This window comes from Pseudopodoces humilis, chromosome 13, assembly GCF_049639895.1.
Source record: "Pseudopodoces humilis isolate 2021_Gansu_Grassland_sample_001 chromosome 13, ASM4963989v1, whole genome shotgun sequence".
Classification (NCBI taxonomy): Eukaryota; Metazoa; Chordata; class Aves; order Passeriformes; family Paridae; genus Pseudopodoces; species Pseudopodoces humilis.
In genome coordinates this window covers 5,393,068-5,415,248 of record NC_142212.1, presented here as the reverse complement: position 1 = coordinate 5,415,248, position 22,181 = coordinate 5,393,068, and the positions used below count along the sequence as shown (strand labels likewise).

The 22,181-nt window shown below is 52.2% G+C and overlaps 3 protein-coding genes across 5 annotated transcripts in view; all 3 read right to left on the bottom strand.

Moving 5' to 3' along the window:
* The window catches only part of LOC102112058 (6-phosphofructo-2-kinase/fructose-2,6-bisphosphatase 4), a 50,703-nt gene extending 45,005 nt beyond the window's left edge, over positions 1-5,698 (bottom strand). Inside the window, exon 1 of the mRNA XM_014251751.2 lies at positions 5,587-5,698. Coding sequence (XP_014107226.1) covers positions 5,587-5,638 — 52 coding nt within the window. The 5' untranslated portion in view covers positions 5,639-5,698. The remainder of the gene's footprint in view (positions 1-5,586) is intronic.
* A 9,008-nt stretch (positions 5,699-14,706) lies between these two features.
* On the bottom strand, positions 14,707-16,351 carry HYAL1 (hyaluronidase 1). Its single transcript, XM_005522284.3, has 3 exons — positions 15,448-16,351; positions 15,237-15,326; positions 14,707-15,146 (listed from the first exon to the last, which is right to left on the bottom strand). The coding sequence occupies exons 1-3, from the start codon at positions 16,345-16,347 to the stop codon at positions 14,829-14,831; spliced, it is 1,308 nt and encodes a 435-aa protein (XP_005522341.2). The 5' UTR covers positions 16,348-16,351; the 3' UTR covers positions 14,707-14,828.
* Positions 16,352-16,578: 227 nt separating this feature from the next.
* On the bottom strand, positions 16,579-20,433 carry HYAL2 (hyaluronidase 2). 3 transcript variants are annotated; one of them, XR_001331422.2, is made up of 4 exons: positions 19,109-20,050; positions 18,401-18,490; positions 17,786-18,258; positions 16,579-16,650 (listed from the first exon to the last, which is right to left on the bottom strand). XR_001331422.2 is itself a non-coding variant. In XM_014251769.2 (4 exons), exons 2-4 carry the CDS (start codon positions 20,033-20,035, stop codon positions 17,845-17,847), a joined length of 1,431 nt encoding a protein of 476 aa, XP_014107244.2. In that variant the 5' UTR covers positions 20,036-20,050; positions 20,363-20,433; the 3' UTR covers positions 17,674-17,844. The 3 variants fall into 3 exon arrangements, 2 of the variants coding, with proteins under 2 accessions (XP_014107244.2, XP_005522235.2); XM_014251769.2 differs by lacking the exon at positions 16,579-16,650 and adding an exon at positions 20,363-20,433 and having other exon boundaries at positions 17,674-18,258; XM_005522178.3 differs by lacking the exon at positions 16,579-16,650 and having other exon boundaries at positions 17,674-18,258; positions 19,109-20,335.
* Between the last annotated feature and the right edge of the window lie 1,748 nt (positions 20,434-22,181).

The following is a 22,181-nucleotide window of genomic DNA, read 5'->3' as shown; positions in this document are numbered from 1 at the left end:
GCATAAGGGACAGCCTTTGGCACCAGAATGTGTAAAAACACATTCCAAAATTTAAATATCAATTGAAAGCCAAAAGGGATACAAAAATAGAAAACAAAGCAAGGGAATCAGAAGCAAATGAGCACAGCAGCCCTCACACTCACCACCCCCAGTGAAACACCAGCTGTCCAGGACTGCTGGCTCCAGACATCCCACCCTGGCTTGGTCTGTGCCTGCTCGGGTCCCCCCTCACCACCAGGGACATCTGAACCTTCTCTCTCACAGGACAGGGGTCTCAGAAACATTGGTCTTCCACATGTTAATGAAAACTGGCTAGCAGGAGTGAAGAGGAGCCCTAGCAATGCTCCCAGGACACACAGTGCTTTGAGCCGGTCCCATCAGACCTGGGACTGACACCAGGCAAGCCCAAATTCCTGGAACTGGCCCAGCCTGGGAACAAAAATCAGTTGAAACCCCAAGACATAAATATGTGGGAGATATCTCTTCCAGAACTGCTTGAATATTTAAGCTCCTCTAATCCCCAAATGGAGCATTTCTCAGGGAAAAATAAAGAAGAATCTGTGAGATCGATCTCCCACCACAAATGAGGGGTTTTTTTACTACAGTAATTACTACAGCAGTAACAGGGCTGCTCCCCCTCCTCCTCTGCCCCATCAGTCCACCTCTCACAAGCCATCTGACATTTTCTAATTGCAAGAGGTCATGAACCCCTGAAATCTTCTCATTGTTTTGGGGAAAACAGTTTCACATGGGTAGCAGAAAAAAAAAATTACAAAGCTCTTCTTTTCCCCCTTTCCTTAATGCAGAAAGTCAATGCTGCACAGCTCAAGGATACCAACAGGCTTTCCATGAACAAATGTTGCTTGTTATTAACCAATAACATCAATTAGATTTCCAGGGATATATGACCATAGAAGGAAGCTTAAAAGGAAGGAAAAGCCAGCCTTAAATGCAAAGAATGTCAGTGGTCATTGGTCAGAAGCAGTTTCAGATGCACTAAAAAGAGCTCATGGTTGTGCTCCCTATGTCAAAAGAGGGGGTGTAGTCATATAGAAGCTTTTAGCTATAATAAATCACCACAAATATTTTGTCTTTGCATGTTTTGATTTAAACTATCCACTGGCAAACCGTACCTAACCCAGACATGAGAGTTTCTTGCTGCTTAGGGAAACCTCCCCATTTAGGCACCTAAAATATGCAGGACCAAACCTCTGCAGCGCCAGCTCAGACTGACACAACTCCCCAAGTCTGCTGCTGCCTGCACACGGAGAAATCCCTCACGTGGGAATCCACTGCCAGAGAAGCAGCAGCACGAGTGGCTTTTCGAAGCGAGGCAGGAATAGCACACCAGAGCCATTTTTAGGTGGCACTCCGGTGACAGGCGCCAACCCCGCAGCAGCTCCGGGGCTGGGGAGGCTGCTGGGGCTCTTGTTCAGAGGACAGCACTGCCAGGGAGCCTGGATCACACAGCTCCCCTGGCAATGCCCAGGGACAAGGCTCAACACGTGTCAAGCCAGCTCCACACAAAGACGGCACGCGATATGAAAATTTTCTAAATGTAACTACTCAGGAAAGAGTTCAGGCAACTCTAGCTCACCTTCAGAGTCAAAAAGAGAGGAAAGAACTTAAAAATCCTTTATTCACCCTTTTTTAATATCTTTTCCTACTCATGCATGGCCTGTAAACAATATAGTCACATACTGAATCACCTGGAAACTAATGCCGTACAGGTATTTCAGATATCCAAGTGCAGAAATTACAGCTTTAGATTCCTTGTTTCAATGTAACAGGCACATTATTGCTACAAGGGCAGTCATGACAAATCCATCCCATTTTATTAATAAAACATTTGCAAAATGTTTTTATCCATCACAGGGATACAAGTCAGTTGCAATTAAGAGACTCATCATTTGTATTCATGGCAGCTCAGCGCTTCAGGGCTTCAAGATTAATTCCAGTGCATTACTTCAGACCCTTAAATGTTGCAGACAGCAACAACCAGGAGAGCCCCTCATTCAGCAGCTTCTCAGACGAGAGGTAAGTTTGGCAGAATAAAAATACAACCTCTAAAGGCACTTAAAAACTGCAGGGTTGTAATAGCACAGGCAAGTTGACACATTTTACACAAAATAAAAAACAAGTATCTCTTTGCATGGACACAAATTCACAGGCCCGACACACCAAAGTGACTTCGGAAAAGAGAAGGCTCTGAGTGATATTATAGCACCTTCCAGTGCCTAAAAGGACTCCAAGAGAACTGCAGAGGGACTTTTGGCAAGAGCATGGAGTGGCAGGACAAGGGGGAACAGCTTTAAACTGACGGAGGGCAGGGCTAGATGGAATATTAAGAATAAATTCTTCCCCACGAGAGTGGTGAGGCCCTGGCACAGAGTGCCTAGAGAAGCTGTGGCTGCCCCATCCCCATTTCCTTTGGAAATGTCCAGGGCCAGGTGGGATGGGACCTGAGCAACCTGTGATAATGGAAGGTGTCCCTGCTCATGGCACGGGGTGGGGTGGGATGAACTGTAAGGTCCCTTCCAACCCAAACCATCCTGTGATTTTACTTCAGCTCAGCACCTCAGCAGGTGACAGGTTCAGTAAGTCTGGAGATTAGGATTCATAATTAGTGAGTGATTACAACACTTGGGGCCAGGTTTTGGCAGGCACCCAGGAGCAAGCCTGGTTTATAAGCCACCCTGGCCCCACGCTGGAACCTTGTCAGAGCAGCCCAGGCCAGTGCTGCCCCTGACACTGCCCCTCTGCACCACCAAATCGTGCCCAAAACCAATCCACCACTGCTGCAAAAACAACCTGTGTGAAGCAATGTGGGACTCTCTCCTGCAGCCCCACTTTGACCGCCTGGTAAAAATCTAGTGAAATCAGAAATCAACCCAAATTACTTCGTTTTAGATGCTGGAGAGCCCAACTAGACAGACTAAGGAGTTAGGAGTTGATTATTCTCTTTTACTCCCTTTTACAATTTAATTACTTAACCTCTTATGGTCTCAGACACAGCAAGCCGAGCACTCTGCCCGTGAGAAAAGGTTATCAGACTAATTATTTCTCTTATAATGGGAAAAAGTGGCTTCTGGGGAAAACCAGAGCAGACCCAATGAACCCTGCACTTCTCAACTCACAGCTGGTGCCTCCTCACTTGTATTTTGAGAATTTTTACCCTTGCTATTACACTGGCCTTGTGAGTCTTCCCAAGAAGCCCCACCCAGGGTGTGGGGCAACAAGCTTACACCATAATCAATAAATGAAAGCAAACAAAAAAAGAGAAACAGAACAAAACATACAGAGTGGGAAGTTGAGAATACTCCACCAGGTCATTTCTTTCAGAAGAAGGCCAAAGCATTTGCTAAACACATGATCTCTTCCAGCACTTCAAGATTTCTGTTTATCTCAAGGGAAAATCTGTGGGCATCATACGCAGGGGTTAAGCCCCAAGGAAACCATGCAAGTGCAGTGAGCCATCCAGAACACATCCATAGTGCTTCACCAGCAATTAAATACTGTCCACAAGTTGGATTTACCAAATCTCTTACTCATAGGAGCAGAAGGAACATTGACGCAATCAAATTGAGAAAAAATACTGGTGCAACCAGGCTGATTTTTTTTTTTAATTGGATGGATGATACATAAAAAAAATAAAGGGTTATGATCAGTCAATTCAACAACATCCTGCTGCTGGTAAGGGTTATATTTATAAATCAGTAGTTTCATAACAAAAAGTCCTATTTCACAGCAGATCCTTCCTTTGAGTGACCTCAGGAAAGTTCTGAAACCAAATCCTCCCCAAAATGCTCTCAGCTCTGGGTCCTCATCCTGCACAGCTATCCCTACATGAATGCTCTCATTAGATGATGCACTGATTTAAAAGGACTGGCATCTTATGTAAATGGATGCTATTGCCTTTAATTGCAGCCTTAATTATGGGAGTGCCTCGGAACTGAGTAAGGTCACATTAAGCAAACTTATTGGAAACTTTGCAAACTGCTCTGCAACACACTGGACAAGCACCAGGAGTCCCACAACGGGCATCTATTCAGTCCCATCTTCGGCTCTACACAAAGCACTACAAAATCAATCAACTCTGTATGGGATTGCTCCAAGTTATAGTTGGTTTAGCAGGGTTTTTTGCCTCAGATGAACCCGTTTCTCTGGCATTTGCCAATATAAAATGTGCAATTCAGAATGAACTTCTTTAAAGATCAAAAAATCTTAAAGAGCCTTCAAGTTCCTTCCATATTAACATCTTTATTTTTCCTTCTCACTTCTCAAAGAGCCACACAAGCACCATGGGACCTGCTACAGAGCCAACAAGGAGCCAGGTATTGACGAGAGGTGAGAGGGCAGCATCCAATTCCCCTGGCACAGCCAACAAATCCCTGCTCATGGAGGACGCCAGCACAAGCACTGTGGGAATGATCAAAGGGGCAGTGAAGGGGTTTTAGTTCAGCCACAAAGCAGTGGCCATCACCACATTTCAGCAGCTGGACGGGGATCCTCCTCCTAGTCCGAGAGGTTCTAGACCACCAGCCTTACCAAAATCCCTTTCCATGCCTTGGGTTGGAGTCAGGCATGGAGGAAGCAGCAGCTGCCTACTATAGGGCTGGCAGGAGCAAAGCGATGGCTGTAAACAAGAGCGAGCCTGTGACTCAGTAGACAGGAGCCACAGTAGGAGAACACCCGGTGACAGCCAGTTTTGTGTGGCACCAGGCAGCTCAGGGTCCTGGTCCCGTTACCAAACCTGAGTGCAGCACCCCTCATCCATCCACATCCACATCCATCTCTGCCTCCCCGTCCTGCCCCACGGCAGCAGCAGCAGCACCTGCTTCATCTTCCAGCCTACATAATACAATTTTCCTAGAAAGTGGGGAAATTATATCCAAGCATAACCATGACTGAGGCTATGTTCAAAAGTTTTGGTGCACTTGCGTCACAGCTGTCACCCTGTATTACACAAAGTGCCTCACAAACGCACCAGACCTCGGTCCCCAGGGAGAGCCAGCCCTTTCCAAGGACGGCCCCAACGAGCCAGCAGCCAAACCTCACAAAGGAAGATAAAAAAGGTGCAGATTATGTGCTTTTTATGGAGTTGCCCTTCGGAATACGGGAAGAAGAGCTAACCAGTTAGATCGGTATTTGCCAAAGCACTGGTTTTACACCCTTCCTCAGCCAATGGAGAGCACCAAGGCTTGGAGGAGCGAGATGTAAACCCGCCTCCCTACAGACAGTTAAAAAAAAAAAGTCCATCACAGCAAAGCAATCTCCAAAAATAACTCGGCAAGCAAACAGCTGCTGGTACACTACGATTCCCTCTTTCCACGCCACATCTCCCAAACCTTCCTTAACCCAGGGCTGTTCCAGCAGAAGCCGCAATTCCCATTTCCCACCGGCCGAGCTTTCTGAGATGCCGAGCACCTTCACTCGTTGGCGGAGCCGGGAGGGAAAATCCCGACCAGGGGGTCCAGGAAAACACCACCATCCCCTTCCAGCCTTGCCCTGAACGCGCCTGGGTCCCTCGGGGGCTGCCCCGTGGGTGGGAAGCCGGGGGCGGGAGGGGGGTCCCGGGGGTCCTACCTCGGCAGCGCCGGCCCTGCGGGCAGCGGCCGCGGCGGCGGCAGCCCCACATGGGCTCCGGGGCCTGGGCTCCGCTCCGGCGGCGGCGGGCACGGAGCGCAGGGCCGCGGGAGCCCCGCGGAGCTGCCGCGGTGTGCGCGGCCCGCGCGGGCGGGGCGGGGCGGAGGGAGCGGCCCCGGGCAGCCCCCGCCCCGCCGGGAGCCCCGCTCCGCCCGCCCCGAGCGGCCCGGGCTGCGGCAGGGGATTGCGGGGAGCAGCTCCCGCCCCGCATCCTCACCGTCCGCATCGCACCTCCCGCACCCCATCACCCGCTCCCTGCCGGGACCGCGGCCGTCCTTCCGCCCTCTGCTCCCCAGAGCTTCGTGCTTTGTTAAAACGAGACGGATTTTAAAATAAACAAATAAATTAATGGGTAAAAACCAAGTGGAGGTGAGGGAGGTGGGGCGGCTGTAGCCATTTTGGAGAGCTGGGTGTGAGGAGATGGGGCAGTGGCCGGAGGAACTGGGGGTCCGGGCAGAAGCAGCGGAGCCGGAGGAGTTCACCCCGCCGACAGCCTCAGCAGGGCCAGGAGAGGAGCCAGGGCTCGGATCCACCTCCCAGGGAAGTGCACCGGTGCCAGGTGAAGCCAGACTGGGCACTTGCAGCCTCCCTGCTTTGCGCTGCAGCTTTTCGCTGCCCGTGCCATGCAGCATCCCTGAGGACACGTACAGAATTCCCCCTCACAACACGAGCTCGAGCTTACTGACAAAAGTCCTCCTGGGGTGGTACTGAAGTGTGTTTGTTATCTTGTTCAGGTTGGGGCAGGTTATTTTCGTGGTTGCCTTTCCTCAGGGCTTTGTAATTTTGTCCGGCTGTCCCCTGAGGCAGGCATGAACTTAATGGGTGTGGGTAGGAGCTTCAGAGCTGTTATCACACTGTGTGTCCTGCACTGGGGTGAGGAGCTGGAGAGGCAGTGCTCAGGAGAGAGTTATCTGTCCTTCTGTGCCTTTGGCCTGCAGAGATAGGCGAACACAAGTTTGGGGAGGGGGAAACACCATTGCAGATGAGAGAGGGGCTAAACAGAAAATTAAGATTAAGGAAGCATCAGTCTAAAATCACTTACTAGTGAAAAATCAGAATAATTCTCCTGTTAAGATGAAAATGGTCGACATAAAGCAACAGCATTAAGATTTTTTTATTATTTCAGTTTTGTGTAAAATTCGCATGCAAATTTTCTTTATCTTGTTAGGATGTCTTTTCATCTGCCTACACACCTCCATCCTGCTTCCCAAGTTGTCTCCAAGTGATATCAACTCTAAGTTTACTGTCTAGGCAGCTGGTTTCAGACCCACACTGGCAACATAAGCTTTGTAACTATGTTGGCTCTGCCTGGGCATCACCTGATGCTTTCATACTTCAGTTAATAAATACTTCTGAATTGCTTATAGAAATTAAGCCACATGAAAGAAAGGGTGGCTTGTTGGTGTGGATTTTTTAGACAGGGGGTATTGCTTATCTCCAGGTGATGGTGCCTCCTGCAATGAGGAAACTCAGCGGCTGAGGTCAGTAGGATGCTTGGAATCCCTTCCTTCAATGTGTGTGGTGACTCAGAGCAAGGGCTGAATTACTTTGGTCTGAGAGACCAGGCCCCTACTGCTTCTCCAATCCTAGGCTGCAACAGCCCCTCTGGAAATCTGATTTTCCAGGGACTGAGGGCAAACACGAGAGAAAAGCATTCCACTGTTGATGCTGTGCTGAGGAATGCTTTCTTTTCTTTTCTTTCCTTTCAGGGAAACTGTCCAAGTAAGAACCAGCTCCTTGTGCAGCCCCTAGAGCTGAGTGGCTTCTCAAAGTGCCATAGCGCGAGTGTTGGGCTCTGTGGAGGTGGAAGTCACCTGTGTCCACCTTCTGGACAATACTTAATCCTTATTAACTCTTTATGATTTAATCTGAAGTATTAATGATTAGTTTGCTTTATCTTCTTAAGGAGCTCAAGCGACTTTACATAACTGTGGCCTTTTCTACATTAGCAAGCTTTGTTGTCCACTGCTAAGAGCGTGAAGGAAGGGGATGATGTGACGAGTACTCAGAGCCACCACGTCCCTGTGCTGTTCTGGAGCAGAGCATCTGTCACTGGCACAGATGGCATAGCTCAAAACTTGATTTAGTTAACTCTGGTTTTGGTCACTGACTGCTTCCAGCTTGAGGCAAAGGCCACTGGAATTGTTTGAGAGTTTCTCTGAAAGAAATATCGTACAATTCTGAGCCCTGGGAGTGGAGAGAGGCCCTTGGTTTCATCTGCTCTCCCTTGAAATATCTTTTCGTCACAGTGTCTGGGCTTAGTAAAATCTTATCCTTATATTTTATTTAAAAAAGAAAAAAAGAAAATAGGGTTTTTTGCAGCTGGTGTGAAGCAGCAGGTAGTGAGGCACAGCCAGAAATGGATTTCAGGGGGCTGGGCACTGCAGCAGCTCACCCTGCTGTCCTTGGCCTTAAAAACAACAACAACAACAACAACAAAAAATCCAACAAAACCACCCATCTGCAAGGATTCCTTACTGACATTGGTGAAAAGGTTCAGAGTGACCCCCTGTCCCACTGGCCAGCGAGATGTGGCTCAGTGTCAGGCAGGAAACCTCCACTCCTTTGGCAGAACAAAAGGTCTCGAGCAGCAGTGGTGAAGGCAGCCTGTAACCCTGCACGGGCTGGTGGGCAGAGCCTCACGGGGCAGCAAACTGACTTCTCTTTTTGTGGTTTCTTTTCTGCTTAACCGTGTCTATCCTCCTCCACAGCGCACTTTTCAAGGTGGGAAGGCACACCTTGGCTTTTGTGTGCCCCACCGTGAAAGCTGCGCTGCAGGATCCTGACTGTGCAGAGGAATTCAGTGTTCTTAACAGCAAAACACATTAAATCACTGTTAAACCAGTGCAAGTGTTAACAGCAAAACTTCCTAGAAATCTTGGGTATTGCTCAAGATCTGTGTAGCCAACCACTAATGAGGTTGTTGAGATTTTGTCCAAATTGGTGACGTGTAGTTAATTTAGCAAGTGGAACAGATTCATGAGGGAAAAAAATAAATCTGATAATTTATTTGCATTTAGGAGAACTTAAAAGGAGAGAAGAGTGTTCAAGGTAAATACAGTTTCTGCCTGGGATGTTTGATCCTAGCTTGTGCTTGGACAAACTGAGCAAGCAGGGTCATACATTTGGAAAACATTTGACTTAGTCCTGTGCCTTCCTCAAAAACAGTTAAATTGGAAAAATTTCTGCACTTACAGGCCTTGGAAAATATTTTTCCCTACATGTGGCTTTGTGGTTTCAAAGAACTGAAGAGAAGGCCACAAAAATACATTTTTCCTTCAGCTGCTTGGCAAGGAAAAGCATCTGATCAGGTTTATCAGAGCAACGTGGCTGGGGCAGGCCTGGACAGCCTGGGGACACCAATCCTATTGACTGTGTTCTTCATAGGTCACATTCCTCCTGCTCTAGTGTGAGCCAATAATTTCTACCTTTGGATGACAATAATTTAAAGATGAGTAAATCAATTGGATTTTTGTTCCTCAGCTTCACTGGGAGGTTTAAGATGTTGGGTGCTTCGTTAAATTCCTTGGAAATTTGCCACGTGCAGGATTGCACTACATTCAGTTCAGCCAGATAACACAATTCTTTCTTAAAGATATATTTGCAATCTTTACCCAAATTGTAAGTGTGCAGGAGAGAATAAAAGGCAGAAACCAATAGGTGAACCAGCAAGCAAAAGTTAATACAATTATTCATGTAGTCACCTTGTAGTCATTGTTCATGTTGAACTTTTCTTTTCCCCTTTCTCTGAGCTATTTCTTTTGTCTAGACTATAAAATCTTTAAAAAAGCAGGTGTGTCCTTGTCCTGAAGCATAGGAATATGTTAAGGTACCCCAGGACTGGAGATTTAAGGTATTTGGGAGGCCTTATCTTTTTGGGTGGGAATTGTCATCTCCAGCCTGGTCAGAGCGTAAGAGCTTGCCTGGCCTTTCTCAGGCTCTTTGGAAGAGGGAAATCTTGTTATGTGCATTGCTGGAGTGCTTGCTGTGCTATTTTTATGCTGCTCAGTTTTTGTATGTGCAGCTGTAGTCAAGTGTTGCTTCTTGATCCCAGACAACTGAGATTTTCCATAACCTTTGACTAAGGAAAAATATATCTTTAATCACAGCTCCCCTTCACAACAGGCAGCATGTAAGAAGATTATATAAATATTACATTAAGCACATTTTTTGGCAAATTGCTTGCATTGGTGTTGCATTTTTTTCCCACCAGTGTGTGGGTGATAGAAGAAATAAATTATGAGCTTGAACCATAATGGAAATGAATACTCTGCTCTGTGTCGCTTCTAATTTGGGGATTCCTCATCAATTAACTGCCTTGTTAAAATAACTGACATCGATTTATCTACCAAGAACCCAGATCTGGGCCTTTTAAAGATAAATCCCCTTACTCTTGGTTATTGGTAGGTTATTTTGTGATAAACCTGCATAGGTAGAAATATTTTTTTCTTGCTTAGGAAACAAAGATAAGGCTTTATTTTTATTTTATTTTATTTTTTTCCCTCTGGCAGAAAATTAGCATTCATACTATGCCTTCTAGTCACAACTGAAGTGGAAAAGGTTTCATGACCAATATCCTGAAGATTAACTCCAAGTAGATTTTGGTGACAATTCTTCTTGGGCTCACCTGGTTTCAGACACTGATGACAGATTTTCAGGTTATTTCATTCAATTTGAGTGTAATTACTGGTTGAACAAATTCTGTGAGTGGATGAACAAGTGTTAATCCATGAAATAAAAAGCAACATAGGAGTTTGTCTGCATGAATAAATGCAGCATGGATTTATGACAGAGAATCTGTGTCATCCAGTTAATTTTGGTAGGGAGCAGAGGTGCAGAGAGAAAAGGGGACCTTTGGAGAGCTCTTATGTTCTAGGCCAGTGACTATGAAGAGTCACTTGTGACCCAGGAGCTGGTTCATGCAGTCAGGGAGAGCAGACCCACATTCAAGGGTCACCACCTCCACTATTTTAGAAAAGGGAAGTAAGATTAAACACAGACCACCCTCTTTCCCAGCTGCCTTGAAGACAGGGAAGCAAACACCTACCTGTGTGTTTATTCTGCTGATGTTTGCACAGCACACACTCCCCAGGGCACACTGGGTGCTTGTGTTCAGACATCCACGGCAGTTCTGCATCAGGCACCGTGCTGGAGTGGGAGATTCAGACCTCAGCACCACTGCCCTTGCTGTGCTGGATGCTGCCAGTTACCCATGTCCTCTTACTCTCCTTACACATTTGTTGCCATAGTGAGAAAAGCCAAGCCTCAAATACTGAATTCCCTGTTATCTCAGCTGGTGTCTGCCCTGTGCAGGTATCAGTTGGTGTGTATTAAAACAAATAAGATAATAAAGAATATATGCTCTGCACTGTGGGCAGGTTCTACCTCCAAATTTTGTTGGTTTTTTCTTTTTTTTTTCCCTGCTTCAATTTTAACTTGGTTTGTTTTTGCTGAAACTAACCTTGAACTCTGCCCAACTGCAGGGGATTACAATTGTTTATGTCTTAACTGGGGCATAGGACCAGTAACCTGTCAAATCAAATTTTTCCTCCTGAGAAGTTACAGTCAAATGCAGGACAGTTGCCACAAAATGTTTTGCTCTATTATTTGTTGTTTGCTTGAAGTCTGCACCAGCAGATTAGAGCAGAGTTTGGAGCACTGTATGGTTTTGTGCTTAACAAGTTACTGGAGGAAAATGAGTTTACAAGGTGTTTTATACAGTGGCTTCACTGGAAGCGCTCCCAAGGCCTCACTCTGACCCTCCTCAGGCTGTTGATAACACTCCTGCCGATTTACTAATGCCAGCACAGGACACTGATTAGTCTGTTTTAAAACCCCAGGGTGGAAAATAACTGGAGGGAAGTTGCTGCCAAATCAGAGCAGCGGAGATGCTACAAATAGGACAAGTGTTCTGCCTCTGCCAGTCCCACCAGCAGTGAAAAACACAAGCCACACTTTTCTCAAGCAGAAAACGTGGAAGCCCTTGCACCCCACACACCAGCCCTGCCTGAGGCTGGCCTGGAACACTCTCAACAAAGGAGCTGCTGCTGCTGCTGCTGCGCCCACATTCTTGTGGTGAAAGTCCTGCTCTGCTGCCCAGCCCCAGTAATGGCAGATTAAAAAAGTCATGGAACAAAGCGGGACAAGTTCTCCAGCGCAGAGGCATTTTTGTTTGTATAACATAAAGCAAAGTCTGCTGTTTGTGCTGCATGTTTAAACACTCACTGAGAGCCCACAAACGGCGCTTCGGGGCTTACTTGGTTTTTTTTTTCAAGTAACTTCTGAAATTACAACCTGATGAATCAGAGGAATGAAGGCTGATATTCCTGCTAGTTCTCGGAAAGAAGGGATGTCAGGTCCAGGGCAGTAGCAGAGTCTGTGACTCCTGAACACGACGTTAGATCTTTCTTAAATATGGTTTATTTTTTATAAATCTTTTCACATCTTTTCTAGAAATGCCTGAGCAAGGGAAAAGGTTTGGAATGGGTGATTTTCAAACACAAAACAGAGATACAGAGGTACAAAGACATCATAAGAAAGAGACACTTTAATTTTAGGTAACTGGTAGCTTGAAAATTTTGTGTTCAAGTCAGTGCTGCTCTGAACGACACCGAGGGGGGGTTGGGATACAGAGTCTTGCATTCAAGCTCTGGAAATTATTTCTGTAGGAGTTGATGTTTCACTTTTGAAACAATAATCAGAAGTGAGCTTTGACGTTGCACGTGGAAAAGAAGTGGCAAGTTTCAGTCAAAAGCATTAACAGGAAAGCAGTGAAGCTTTGTGCACACCCTCAGTGCTATTGGCATATGGGGGGTGTGCTTTATTCAAAGCCAATGAAACCTCTGCTGCTCTGGGTAGCACCTCAGGCTGCTCACAGGCTCAGGTGTCATTGCAGGCAGTTTCTGTGCTGCTGCTTCATCCTCCTCCTCCTTCTGGTCTCATGTTTCACTGAGGTACCTCTGAGTCCTCTTAGCTGCTCCTGCTGGGTGAGCTGCTCACCTGGAAGCTTTGGGCACAGCACAGCAGTGTGTGCTTGGGCATTAGAGGGGCTAAACAGTGACCCAAACCTGCCCTGGGCTGGCAGAGCACCCAGCCCTCCTCTCTCCCTTTAAGCTGCAATGTGTTTGCACGCCCACGAAGCAACCTGAGCTCTGAGTGACCAGCCCTGTGTGCCTCAAGCCTCCAATGTAATGTGAATGGAATAAAAGGCATTTTAAAGACTCAAGTGCCATCTCTTTAATTTCAAGTCATACAGTTGCCCTGATCTGCTTTTGGGAAGGATTTATTTCTTCCAAGAGAGGTTTGTACTTGTGTACCAGGAGAAGCTCAGCATCCAGCTGCAAGAGCTACATGTACAGGTTTTCAGACCTGGAACAAACAACTCAGCAGATGTTCAGTGCTTCCACATTGTCTGCTGGCACCACATGCAGTCTCTTTCTAGGCTCCATTCCTCAGTCTGGAGCGAGACAAGCTAAATTATATGACATCCATTGTCTTGGGTGTCTTTAGATGCAGTGTAAGAGGCAAGGATGGGAGAATAGCTAGAATAGGTAGGATGAATAAAGCAAATCTTCTTACACATTCAAAGCTATTATTTGAAAGTGGCAAACTACATTAATGCCTAAGTTTGCATTATTTCACTAACAAGAAAATGAGCTGTTTCAAGAAATAAGGGAAGTCTGCCACTTCCCAGCCTTACTTTTCATTAAGAAAAGCCACAAAACCACACCTGGAAACAGGGTTTCTGCAGGGCTTCCAACTGAGCCAGAGCCTCTGCAACTCCTGAGGAAATGTCTCTTTCCTGATGCCCACCTCAATGCTTAGTTTGGTTAATGGATTGAGATAATACTGTCCAGGAGAACCTCAGACCAGCCCCCAATTAGGCACCAGTAGCTGAACACTTGAAGCATATTAAATTACCTGAACTTACGAGCGCACAGCTCTGATCCCTTCTAGGCATAAGGAGGACTTGAAATTCATGGTAATTTTCTTTGTGTGAACAGCAAGGTGAACTTTGCTTTCAATTTCAGCATTATATACAGGGCAAATATCAGATTCCCTGTAGGTTAGTAGGAGCATGTTTGAGTGTTCATTTAAGTAAAATCACATTTCACATACAAAAAATACTAAGATAATATGGTTTCCATCATTTACAGACAACATTTACCAAGCTATCTCTATAAGAATTAGACAAAACTATTAATTCTGGGCCAAAATCCAATTATGACTAATTTTTTCAGGGGCCCCCAGCTTGTCAAAGAGCTTGTTAATAAAAGAGTGTATGTTTCTGAAAGCTGTGACTGGGGAATCCAAAGGCCTAATTACGTTTCCAGTGGTATAATCTCAGACCCTCCTTAATGTAATAATAAGAAGTGAACATAAGAAATGTAGTAGTTCTGCAATGGTTTACACAAACCAGCTTAAAAATTAAGGGTGCAGCTTTGTAAGTCCCCAGTACAAACACAGTGCCATGCAGTGCAGTCCCAGCAATGAGAGATTACCTGAATTAGAGCCTGAAATCAGAGAATTGAGCATGTGATTCCCCCACATCCAGATGAAGATGCCAACATCTTTGTCTTAGATGGGCCAGGGTTTCATGCCTTCTTCCAGCTGCTTTGAAATACGTATGGTTAAGTCTGTGGTCTGTGTTACAAAAATCAGTGCTTTTGCATATTATTTGTGGATTTAACTGCTTTGCATATGGTTATCCAGGGGAAAATCAAAGTGGGGGCATTGATTTCAGTCCACTCCTCTGTGCACAGTGAGGGGTTGGAGTTCACACTCCCTCAACTACAGCCACATAATCACATCTTTTCACCCCCTTTGCCTCCACTCTTTGCCTGTTTCCCATCATTCTTCCATTTCTCATCCTCTTCCCTTATCATCCCCTCTTCCTATGTCTTTTCCCATAAATTTTCTTTTTTCCTTGTGGTTTCTCTGGGGCATTACATCCCAAGCCCCATCCCAAAGGACAGCTCTTGGAAGCATCACAAGGCAGCAGTGGTGTTGCAGGAGGACCCTCCCACCCCAAAAGTGCTGCAGCAGAAGACAAGGAGACGCTGGTGCTTTCTGGTTTTATTAAGAGCCTCACAGTCAGGTTCTCAGCCCCATGGCATGGGCGCTGAGATAGTGTCACCCTGTCTGCCCAGTGTGTCCCCAGAGTGGGAGGACTGCGTGGGGCCTCACTTGGCAAAGCCCTGGGTATCACAGCGGGGTCCCTGCCACTTGTCATAGCACCGGCAGCTGAACTCCCTGGCCAGTTTGGAAATATCCTCCCCAGGCTCCAGGCTCTGAGCCAGCAGCCAGGGCTTGCCAGCACGCAGGTCGATGGTGAAGCGGGAGGGGTCGAGGTGGAGCCAGCCCTGCTGGTTGTCCTGGCGCACGCAGCGGCCATGGCCGGAGCACAGGGTCCGGCTGCACAGATCAGCACTGGCCGTCACATTGACGATGTAGTGACCCAGGGGCCCCTCCACGTACTCCTTCAGCCTCTGGCACACATCCTGCAATGGCATTCAGTGTCACAGCCCTGCACAGCTGAGGAACTGGGGGGTCCCTGCTGACAGGGACCTGGTGCCCCCGTCTACACTCACCTTGGAGGTGCTGTAGTCCAGGCTGCCCCAGAGGATGATGCCAGCAGCACCCTGAGCTGCACTCTCCCCGATGGTGTTCATCAGGTCCTCCTGCACGCATGGGGAGAGGAGAAGTCAGCAGTGGCCAAAGCCCCCACACAGCAGAAATAAAGAGTCCGTGGTGCCAACCCATCAGCCCAAGTGTTGCCCACTATCCCCACATCCCCATCACCTGGGAAAGGAAGTCCAGAGTGTACTCGAAGGCGATCTGGGAGTAGGGCAGGACGGGGATGCCACTGTCAAGGATTCCACGCTGGACAGTGAAAGCCTCGGCCACGCGGTGCCGCACATAGGTGAGCACCTTGTTGGTGCCATTGAGGCAGAAGGGCAGGTAGATGCTGGGGTAGAGTGCCCGGCTGCTCCTCCAGAGCCAGGACAGATTCTTGTTCCTCTGCTGCTCCACATCTGGGCACGTCCCATTGTAGGTCAAGCTATCAAAGTGATTGTTGTAGCAGTCAGGGAAACCATAGAAACCCCAGTAGGCACTGGGACGGAGGCTCCTGCCCAGCCACAGGGTCTTGTTCATGAAATCGCAGGCAGTCTTCTCAAACTGCTGCTTGGCCATCTCCTCCACTTCCTTGGGAGGCCACTGTGGGTGCTGCTGCTGCACCAGCTCCTCCGACTTCTGCTGGTAGATCTCCATGGAGTCCCAGTTGCGGACCCACAGTGGGCGCCACTTCTCCCAGTCGATGACAGCCAGCCCACCAAAGTCAGGGCTGGGCAGGGTCACCTTGATGTCCTGGGTGGCCTGGCGGATGTGAGTCTCCAGGCTGGCATTTTGGGGGAGCCCCCCATTCACTGGCACCCCCCCAGGTGTGTAGTAGGGTAAAAGACCCAACTTGTTGCTGTAGAAGAGGGTGATGTCCTGCCCAGTGAAGGACTGCTGGTCATTGGCCAGCACATCAAAGACCTCCAGGTTGAGGGTGACATTGTACTTCTCAGCACAGCGCTGGGTGGGGATGTTCCAGATGGTGACAAAGGGGCGGTTCACGAGGACAGGACCTGGTCCCCCAGCATGGGTCAGGGCAGGCAGGAGCAGCAGGAGGACCCAGCAGGACCATGCTGATGCCATGGTGCTGGTGCGCTCAGGGTGAATCCTGGAGCTGACTGTGGAGAGCTGAGACCTGGGCAGACCTTGACGCTTTTATCCCCAAGTCAGGACCGGCAATAATCCACACCTCCGTTCCCAAGCGGTGCCGGTCACCCAGGGTCACCTCTTCCACCTCCTCGAAGTCCCCGAATTTATCTGCAGCTGGAGCCCAGCAGAGCGGCCCCAGAGTGCGACAGCAGCGTCAGCCCCGCGTTACGAGCGGCGGGCTCGGCTGGTGAGGAATGCGCAGAGTCAACACCCCATGACTGGCCGGTGATGAGTGGGCTGGAAAGACAAACAGACACGGACGGGGCGGGGGGAGGAAGGTCACGGTGATGGACTCGGGCTGCGCCGGGCGGGCGCCGGGCGGGAAGTGGAAAGCGACGGCCATTCCCTGGCGAGAGGAGGGCACTGCTGGCAGGGAGCTCACGGCACCGGGCACGACCAGGCACGACACGGCCCGCGGTGGCACCGCGGCCACAGGAGGGCACGGCCCAGGGCCGCTCACGCGTGGAGGCACAGGCAGGCAGGGCCTGGGGACACCCACAGCAGGGGACAGCAGCCGCAGAGAGCGCGGCACGGCGACTCTCACAGCAGCCCAGGGGCGTGGGCAGGGAGGTGCTCCACAGCCACGGACAGCCCTCAGGACAAGACAGAGGCCGGAGAGGCTGCACGGGCAGAGCAGGGCAGTGCAGGGGACAGGAGCCACGCGAGGGTACCGCTGGGGGACACTCGTGGCACGGGACAGCGGAGCTCAGGGACGTGCACGGCCCAAGAGCGCCCCCGGCCCTGCGGGGCTGAACCCGGCGGCGGCGCACGGCACGGTGTCCCCACACAGCGATGCCGGTCCCGGGGGTCCAGCCCCGCATCCCGGACAGCGGCGGGGCCCGGGGCAGGGCCAGGCGGGGAATCCCGCTGGGGCGGGGCCGGGGCGGGGCTCACGCAGCCTCCACATGGGTGGCCCGGCCGTGGCTGCCCACGCGGCTCCGGCTCTGCTCCCGCCCCTCCAGCCCCTTCCCCGAGCTCCGCGGGGCAGCTCCCAACACCGCAGTTTTCCTGCATACCCACACGCCGCTTCCACCCGCCCCGTGCCCGGAGGCTGTGTCCGCGAGTTGAGCGATCCGTGCCTGCCCCGTGCCAAATCAGCCCACACCTCTCAGTCTGACCAGCTTTATTCGAGGTAAAGCACTTCAGTGTGGGGCAGCACACGGGGGATCAGCACCACGCAGCACCCGCTCCCCACCCCCGTGTCCCTCTTGCCCCCATCCCTCTCCTTACAACAGGAGAGGGGTCCCCCTCCTCCCCCCATCCCCATGAAGGGCACCTGCACTGCAGCAGGGTGGGTAGAGATGGGGCAACCACACAGCTCTCCCCCCCCACCACCACAGTGAGGGAAAGCCCTCCATAATCAGCTGCCTACCAGGCAGGGTAGAGACTTCTTAAATAGGCTCCTCCTACACCGCCACAGAAAGGGGCAGCTCAGTCCTGGGGCAGGTAGCACCAGACTGCAAGCAGCAACAGCACCCCAAGTCCCAGTGGTGCCAAAGGGCCAGGGGCATCACTGCGGGGGCCAGCGCGTGTCTGGCAGCCACTGCCCTGCCAGCCCTGGTAGCAGTGGCAGTGAAAGTGGGTCCGTAGGAAGAGGATGTCGGCAGAGGAGAGCTGGCCCTCTGCCCAGAAGAGGGGGCGCTCGGGGTGGTCAGCATCCCGACGCCGCAGCTGGAAGTTGGTAGAGTTGAGGTGGAGGAAGACATCAGCATGGCTGTCCTGGCGCAGGCAGCGACCCCGGCCCTGGCACAGCGTCGTGCTGCAGAGCTCTGCTGCTGTCGTGACATTCACAACATAGCGTCCCAGGTCCCCTTCCAGGTAGTTTTTCATTAACTGGCACAACTCCTAAGGAAAGGGAAGTACCAGGGTGTGACCCAGGGAGAAGTACTTCAGATGGAGAGGGCAGCTCAGCCGCTGATCCTCCCCTGGGGGCAGGTGATTCCCTCCACCCATCTACCTCCCACACTGACACTGACCCCAAACTTACCCGATTTTTGGTGTCAACTGCATCACCCCACAAAATGGCCCCAGCTGCACCCAGTGCCGCGCTCTCTCCGATGGTGGAGATCAGGTCCGGCTGTGGGGACAGGGTCTGGTTAGTGCCCACAGACCCCATGCAGCACCCACTGCCCCAGCACAGCGTGCTCCAAAGTGTCCACTGCAGGATCAGGGCAGCAAGACCTAATCCCTGCTTCAAGGAAAAGGGACTATCCCAAAAACTTGGGGACAATGCTGCCCTCCTCCTCAGGGGCTAAGCCAGCACAGCACAGGGGCTGTGGGCTCCCACACCCCAGGGTTCCAGCTGCCAGGACCTGAGTCCTGCAGTACTTCCCAGGCACTTCCCTGGTGACAGTCACCACTGGTGCCAGTCCCACTGTCAGACATCCCACCCATGAGGGAAACGGTTTGTGGCACCCCATCATCCAGCCCAGCTGGGGGTCCTAGGAAAGAAAACACTTCTCCTGCTCCCCAGGGCCGGCCCTATGCCCCATGCCAAATGGTGTCACTCCCCATCACACAGAAACAGTCAAACCACGGGGTGCCAGTAACCCCATGAGTGCAGACACCAGCCTCCAGAGCCACCCTGCTTCACGGGAGCAAGGTGCGATACCCAAGCAGAGGAACCACCTCAGCTGACCCCAAAGCCCAGATGCCCAGGGCTTGGATTGATGATGTCCCAGTGGTACAGCCCTACCTGGCTGAGCACATTCAGCCTGCGGATGTAGGTGGGCCGGGTGTAGACGAAGACAGGTAGGGAGTAGTCATCGTGGTGCTTCTGAGAGATGCGCATGGCCTCCATCACCCGCGCCCGCACAAACTTGCGGCTGTTGGGAGTGGAGTCCAGAAGCGGGTCGAGGTAGATGGAGGGATAAAGGGCCGTGCTCTCCTTCCAGAGCCACTTCAGCTGGTCATTGCGAGACTTCTCCACATCTGGGCACTGCCCGGTGTAGCTCTCCTTGTTCTTGCTGTAGTCGTGGTTGTAGCAGTCAGGGAAGAGGTAGAAGCCCCAGAGCTGTTTGGGTCGGAAGCTCTTGGCCTTGCGCAGGGTTCTCACCATGAACTCCTGGGCAGCCGACTCAAACTCAAACGCTGCCTGCTTGTTCACTTTCTCAGGGGGCCAGGTGGGCTGACGCCGTAACACCAGTTCCTGTGACGCATCCCGGTAGATATCCTTGGGCTTCCAGTTGCGAGCCCAGACAGGTCGCCACTCCTCCCAGTCAATGACGGCCAACCCTTCTTTGGTGGATGAGCGGATGTACTTGTCGATGCCCTCCTGGAGGCGGGCGAGGTGCTCGGACAGGCTGCTGTTTTGGGGGACACCACCATTGATGGCCACACCATCACGGTTGTAGTAGGGGTAAAGCCCCAGGCGTTCCTTGTAGAAGATGGTGAGGTTCTGCCCCACGAAGCCCTCGTTGGGGGAGGCATACAAGTCGAAGATGCTGAAGTCGAAGGACACCTGAAAGCGAGGCTTGCAGTCCTGGGTGGGCACATTCCAGGCCACCAGGAAGGGCCGGCGGGTGAGATGGGGGGCGGCCGACGGCTTCTCTGGGGGCTGCCGGGCCAAGGCCAGCAGGGCCAGCCAGGGCACAGCCACCGCCGCCGCGCAGCCCCCGCGCATCCTGCCCGACGGGACCTGGGGGCGGCGGGAGAGTCGAGTCAGAAAGAGTGGCCGGCAGGAGGGGGTGCAGGCAGGGGCCGACCTGCCCGCACCCCCCAAGGCAGACCCTGATTCAAGTCCCCTCCCGGGGCAGAGAGCTCCCGAGGGGTGCGGGGAGAGCCCCGGGTGGGGGCCGGTTCTGGGGAATCCCGGTCCCAAGCGGCTTCGCCCGCTCGTGCTCCCCCGAGTGCCGGCGCGGCGCCGTCTTTGTTCGAGCCGGGCAGACAAAGCGCCGGGGCGCGGCCCCCGGCGGCCCCGCTCCGCTCCCGCTCCCCGCGCGGCTCTCACCGCGCCTCAAGCCATCCCCCGCCGCGGGCTCCTCCAGCACCGCCGCCTCCCCCCCGCCGCCGCTTTTAAACCTTCCGGCACGCACCACCCGCGGGGGCGCCGGCCCCGCCCCCACGCCCCGCCCGCGCCGCGCCGGGCTGATGGCACCGACCATCGCGGGGCATCGGGCTCCGAACCGGTGGCGGAGCCCCGCCGCACACACTCACCTCCGTGGGGCCGCGGTACGGGGCACTGGGCACCGGGCACCGGGGAGTCATCCCCCTGTCCCGATTGGTACGGCCCGGGAGGACCCGCCCCCCCACGCGGCGGAAGGGGGCGGGGCGGGGCCGCAGTTGGGGCCGGCAGGGGGCGCCACGGTCGGCGGGGGAAGCGCGGGGCTGAGGCGGCCGAGAGGACCGGGGGTCCCCAAACCGCTGTGACCGCGGGACGGGGCTGTCCCCAGGGGGTTGGTGGTATCCCCAGGGTTGTGGTCACAGGACGTTTTCTCCAGGTGGTGGTGACCTCAGGGCGGTGGTGTCCCCAGGATTATCATCACTCCAAAATGGGGACTCTGGAATGGTGGTGACCCCAGGATGGTATTCCAGGATCACGTTGTCCCTAAAAGGTTGGTGACCCTACAATGGTAGTAACTCCAGAATGCCGGTGTCCTCAAGGTGGTGGTGACCCCAGAAGATCAGTGTCCCTGCACTAGCAGTGTCCCCAGGACAGTGGTGACCCCAGGGCGGTGCTGTGCCGAACAGGACATCCTGTGCAGGGCTAGGGCAATCGGTGCTGCTGACTCAGCCATGGCCCCGTGGGTTTCCTGCCTGGAGAGGACAAGGGGGGCCATGGGTGTAACAGGGCTGGGGGGGTTTCCTTCCCAGAGCACTGTTGAGGCTCCAGTGGGTCCCCTCTGGCAGGCGATGGGACAGGCAGGGCTCAGGGACCAGCCATGTGGCAGTCCCCATTGCTGCCTGTCCCCCGCCTGCTCTGGCCAGGGCTGGCCCCATTAGGCTGAGGGCCATTGGGGTGCCCCTGCACAGGAACCGTGAGGGCGTGTCGGGGCTGACAGGGGAAGGAAGCAGGATTGAATCTACGGAAGTGCTCCCCAGCCACCCACCAGCTCCCTAAGGACCAGGCAGGAGCACCAAGCCCAGCATTGTTCGGTGTTAGCTCCTGGTGCCACCAGTGCCAAGCCATGGCCGCAGGCAACCTGCAGCTGGCTCCAGTTAGTGGCACCACTTGGGTGCCAGCTTTTGTGGTGAAGCTCCCACTGAGAGGGTGACAGCCCGGCTAGGGACGGGCACTGCATCCAGGCCAGCCACTCCAAATCCGGGCTGCACCCCACAGCTTGGCCTGGCCTAAAGGCAATGCCAGGCACCAGCTGGGAGAGGGGCTGGGAGGGTCAGCTGCTGGCCGGGCGTTGGCTGCCAAAACCCTTGGGAGAGATTGTGGGGAGCCAAGAAGTCCCAGCGCTGCAGGCGCTGCCCTTCCCCTCTGGGCAGTAAACAGGCTCCCTTCGCCAGCAGCTAAAATTTTCCATCCTCGTGCGAAGGTATCCAGCCCCACCGGCAGTGGGGTGGCCAGAGGGGTCACAGATTTCCACTGTTGGGAGGGCTGGAAGTCCTCAGTGTGACGCAGATTCTCACTGCTGTCCCCTCAATGGGAGAATCGCCTGACTCGGTTTCCCTCCTTCCTTTCCACAGGGAAGACTTGCTTTTGGGAAGGGGCAGCTGGGCAGATTAGCCTCCCCTTGCCCTGTTGAGCATGAGATCATTCCAAGTCATTCCCAGAGTGTAGAGGGGTCCAGGATGGTAACAGCGGGCAGTGGCCAGGGCGA

Coding starts and splice junctions, on each gene's coding strand:
- HYAL1 (XM_005522284.3), bottom strand. CDS start 16,347: ATGGCATCAGCATGGTCCTGCTGGGTCCTCCTGCTGCTCCTGCCTGCC. Junction 15,327..15,447: donor CTCTGGACTTCCTTTCCCAG/GTGATGGGGATG, acceptor CCATGCGTGCAG/GAGGACCTGATGAACACCAT. Junction 15,147..15,236: donor TGGACTACAGCACCTCCAAG/GTGAGTGTAGAC, acceptor ATGCCATTGCAG/GATGTGTGCCAGAGGCTGAA.
- HYAL2 (XM_014251769.2), bottom strand. CDS start 20,035: ATGCGCGGGGGCTGCGCGGCGGCGGTGGCTGTGCCCTGGCTGGCCCTG. Junction 18,491..19,108: donor GGCTGAATGTGCTCAGCCAG/GTAGGGCTGTAC, acceptor CTGTCCCCACAG/CCGGACCTGATCTCCACCAT. Junction 18,259..18,400: donor CAGTTGACACCAAAAATCGG/GTAAGTTTGGGG, acceptor CCCTTTCCTTAG/GAGTTGTGCCAGTTAATGAA.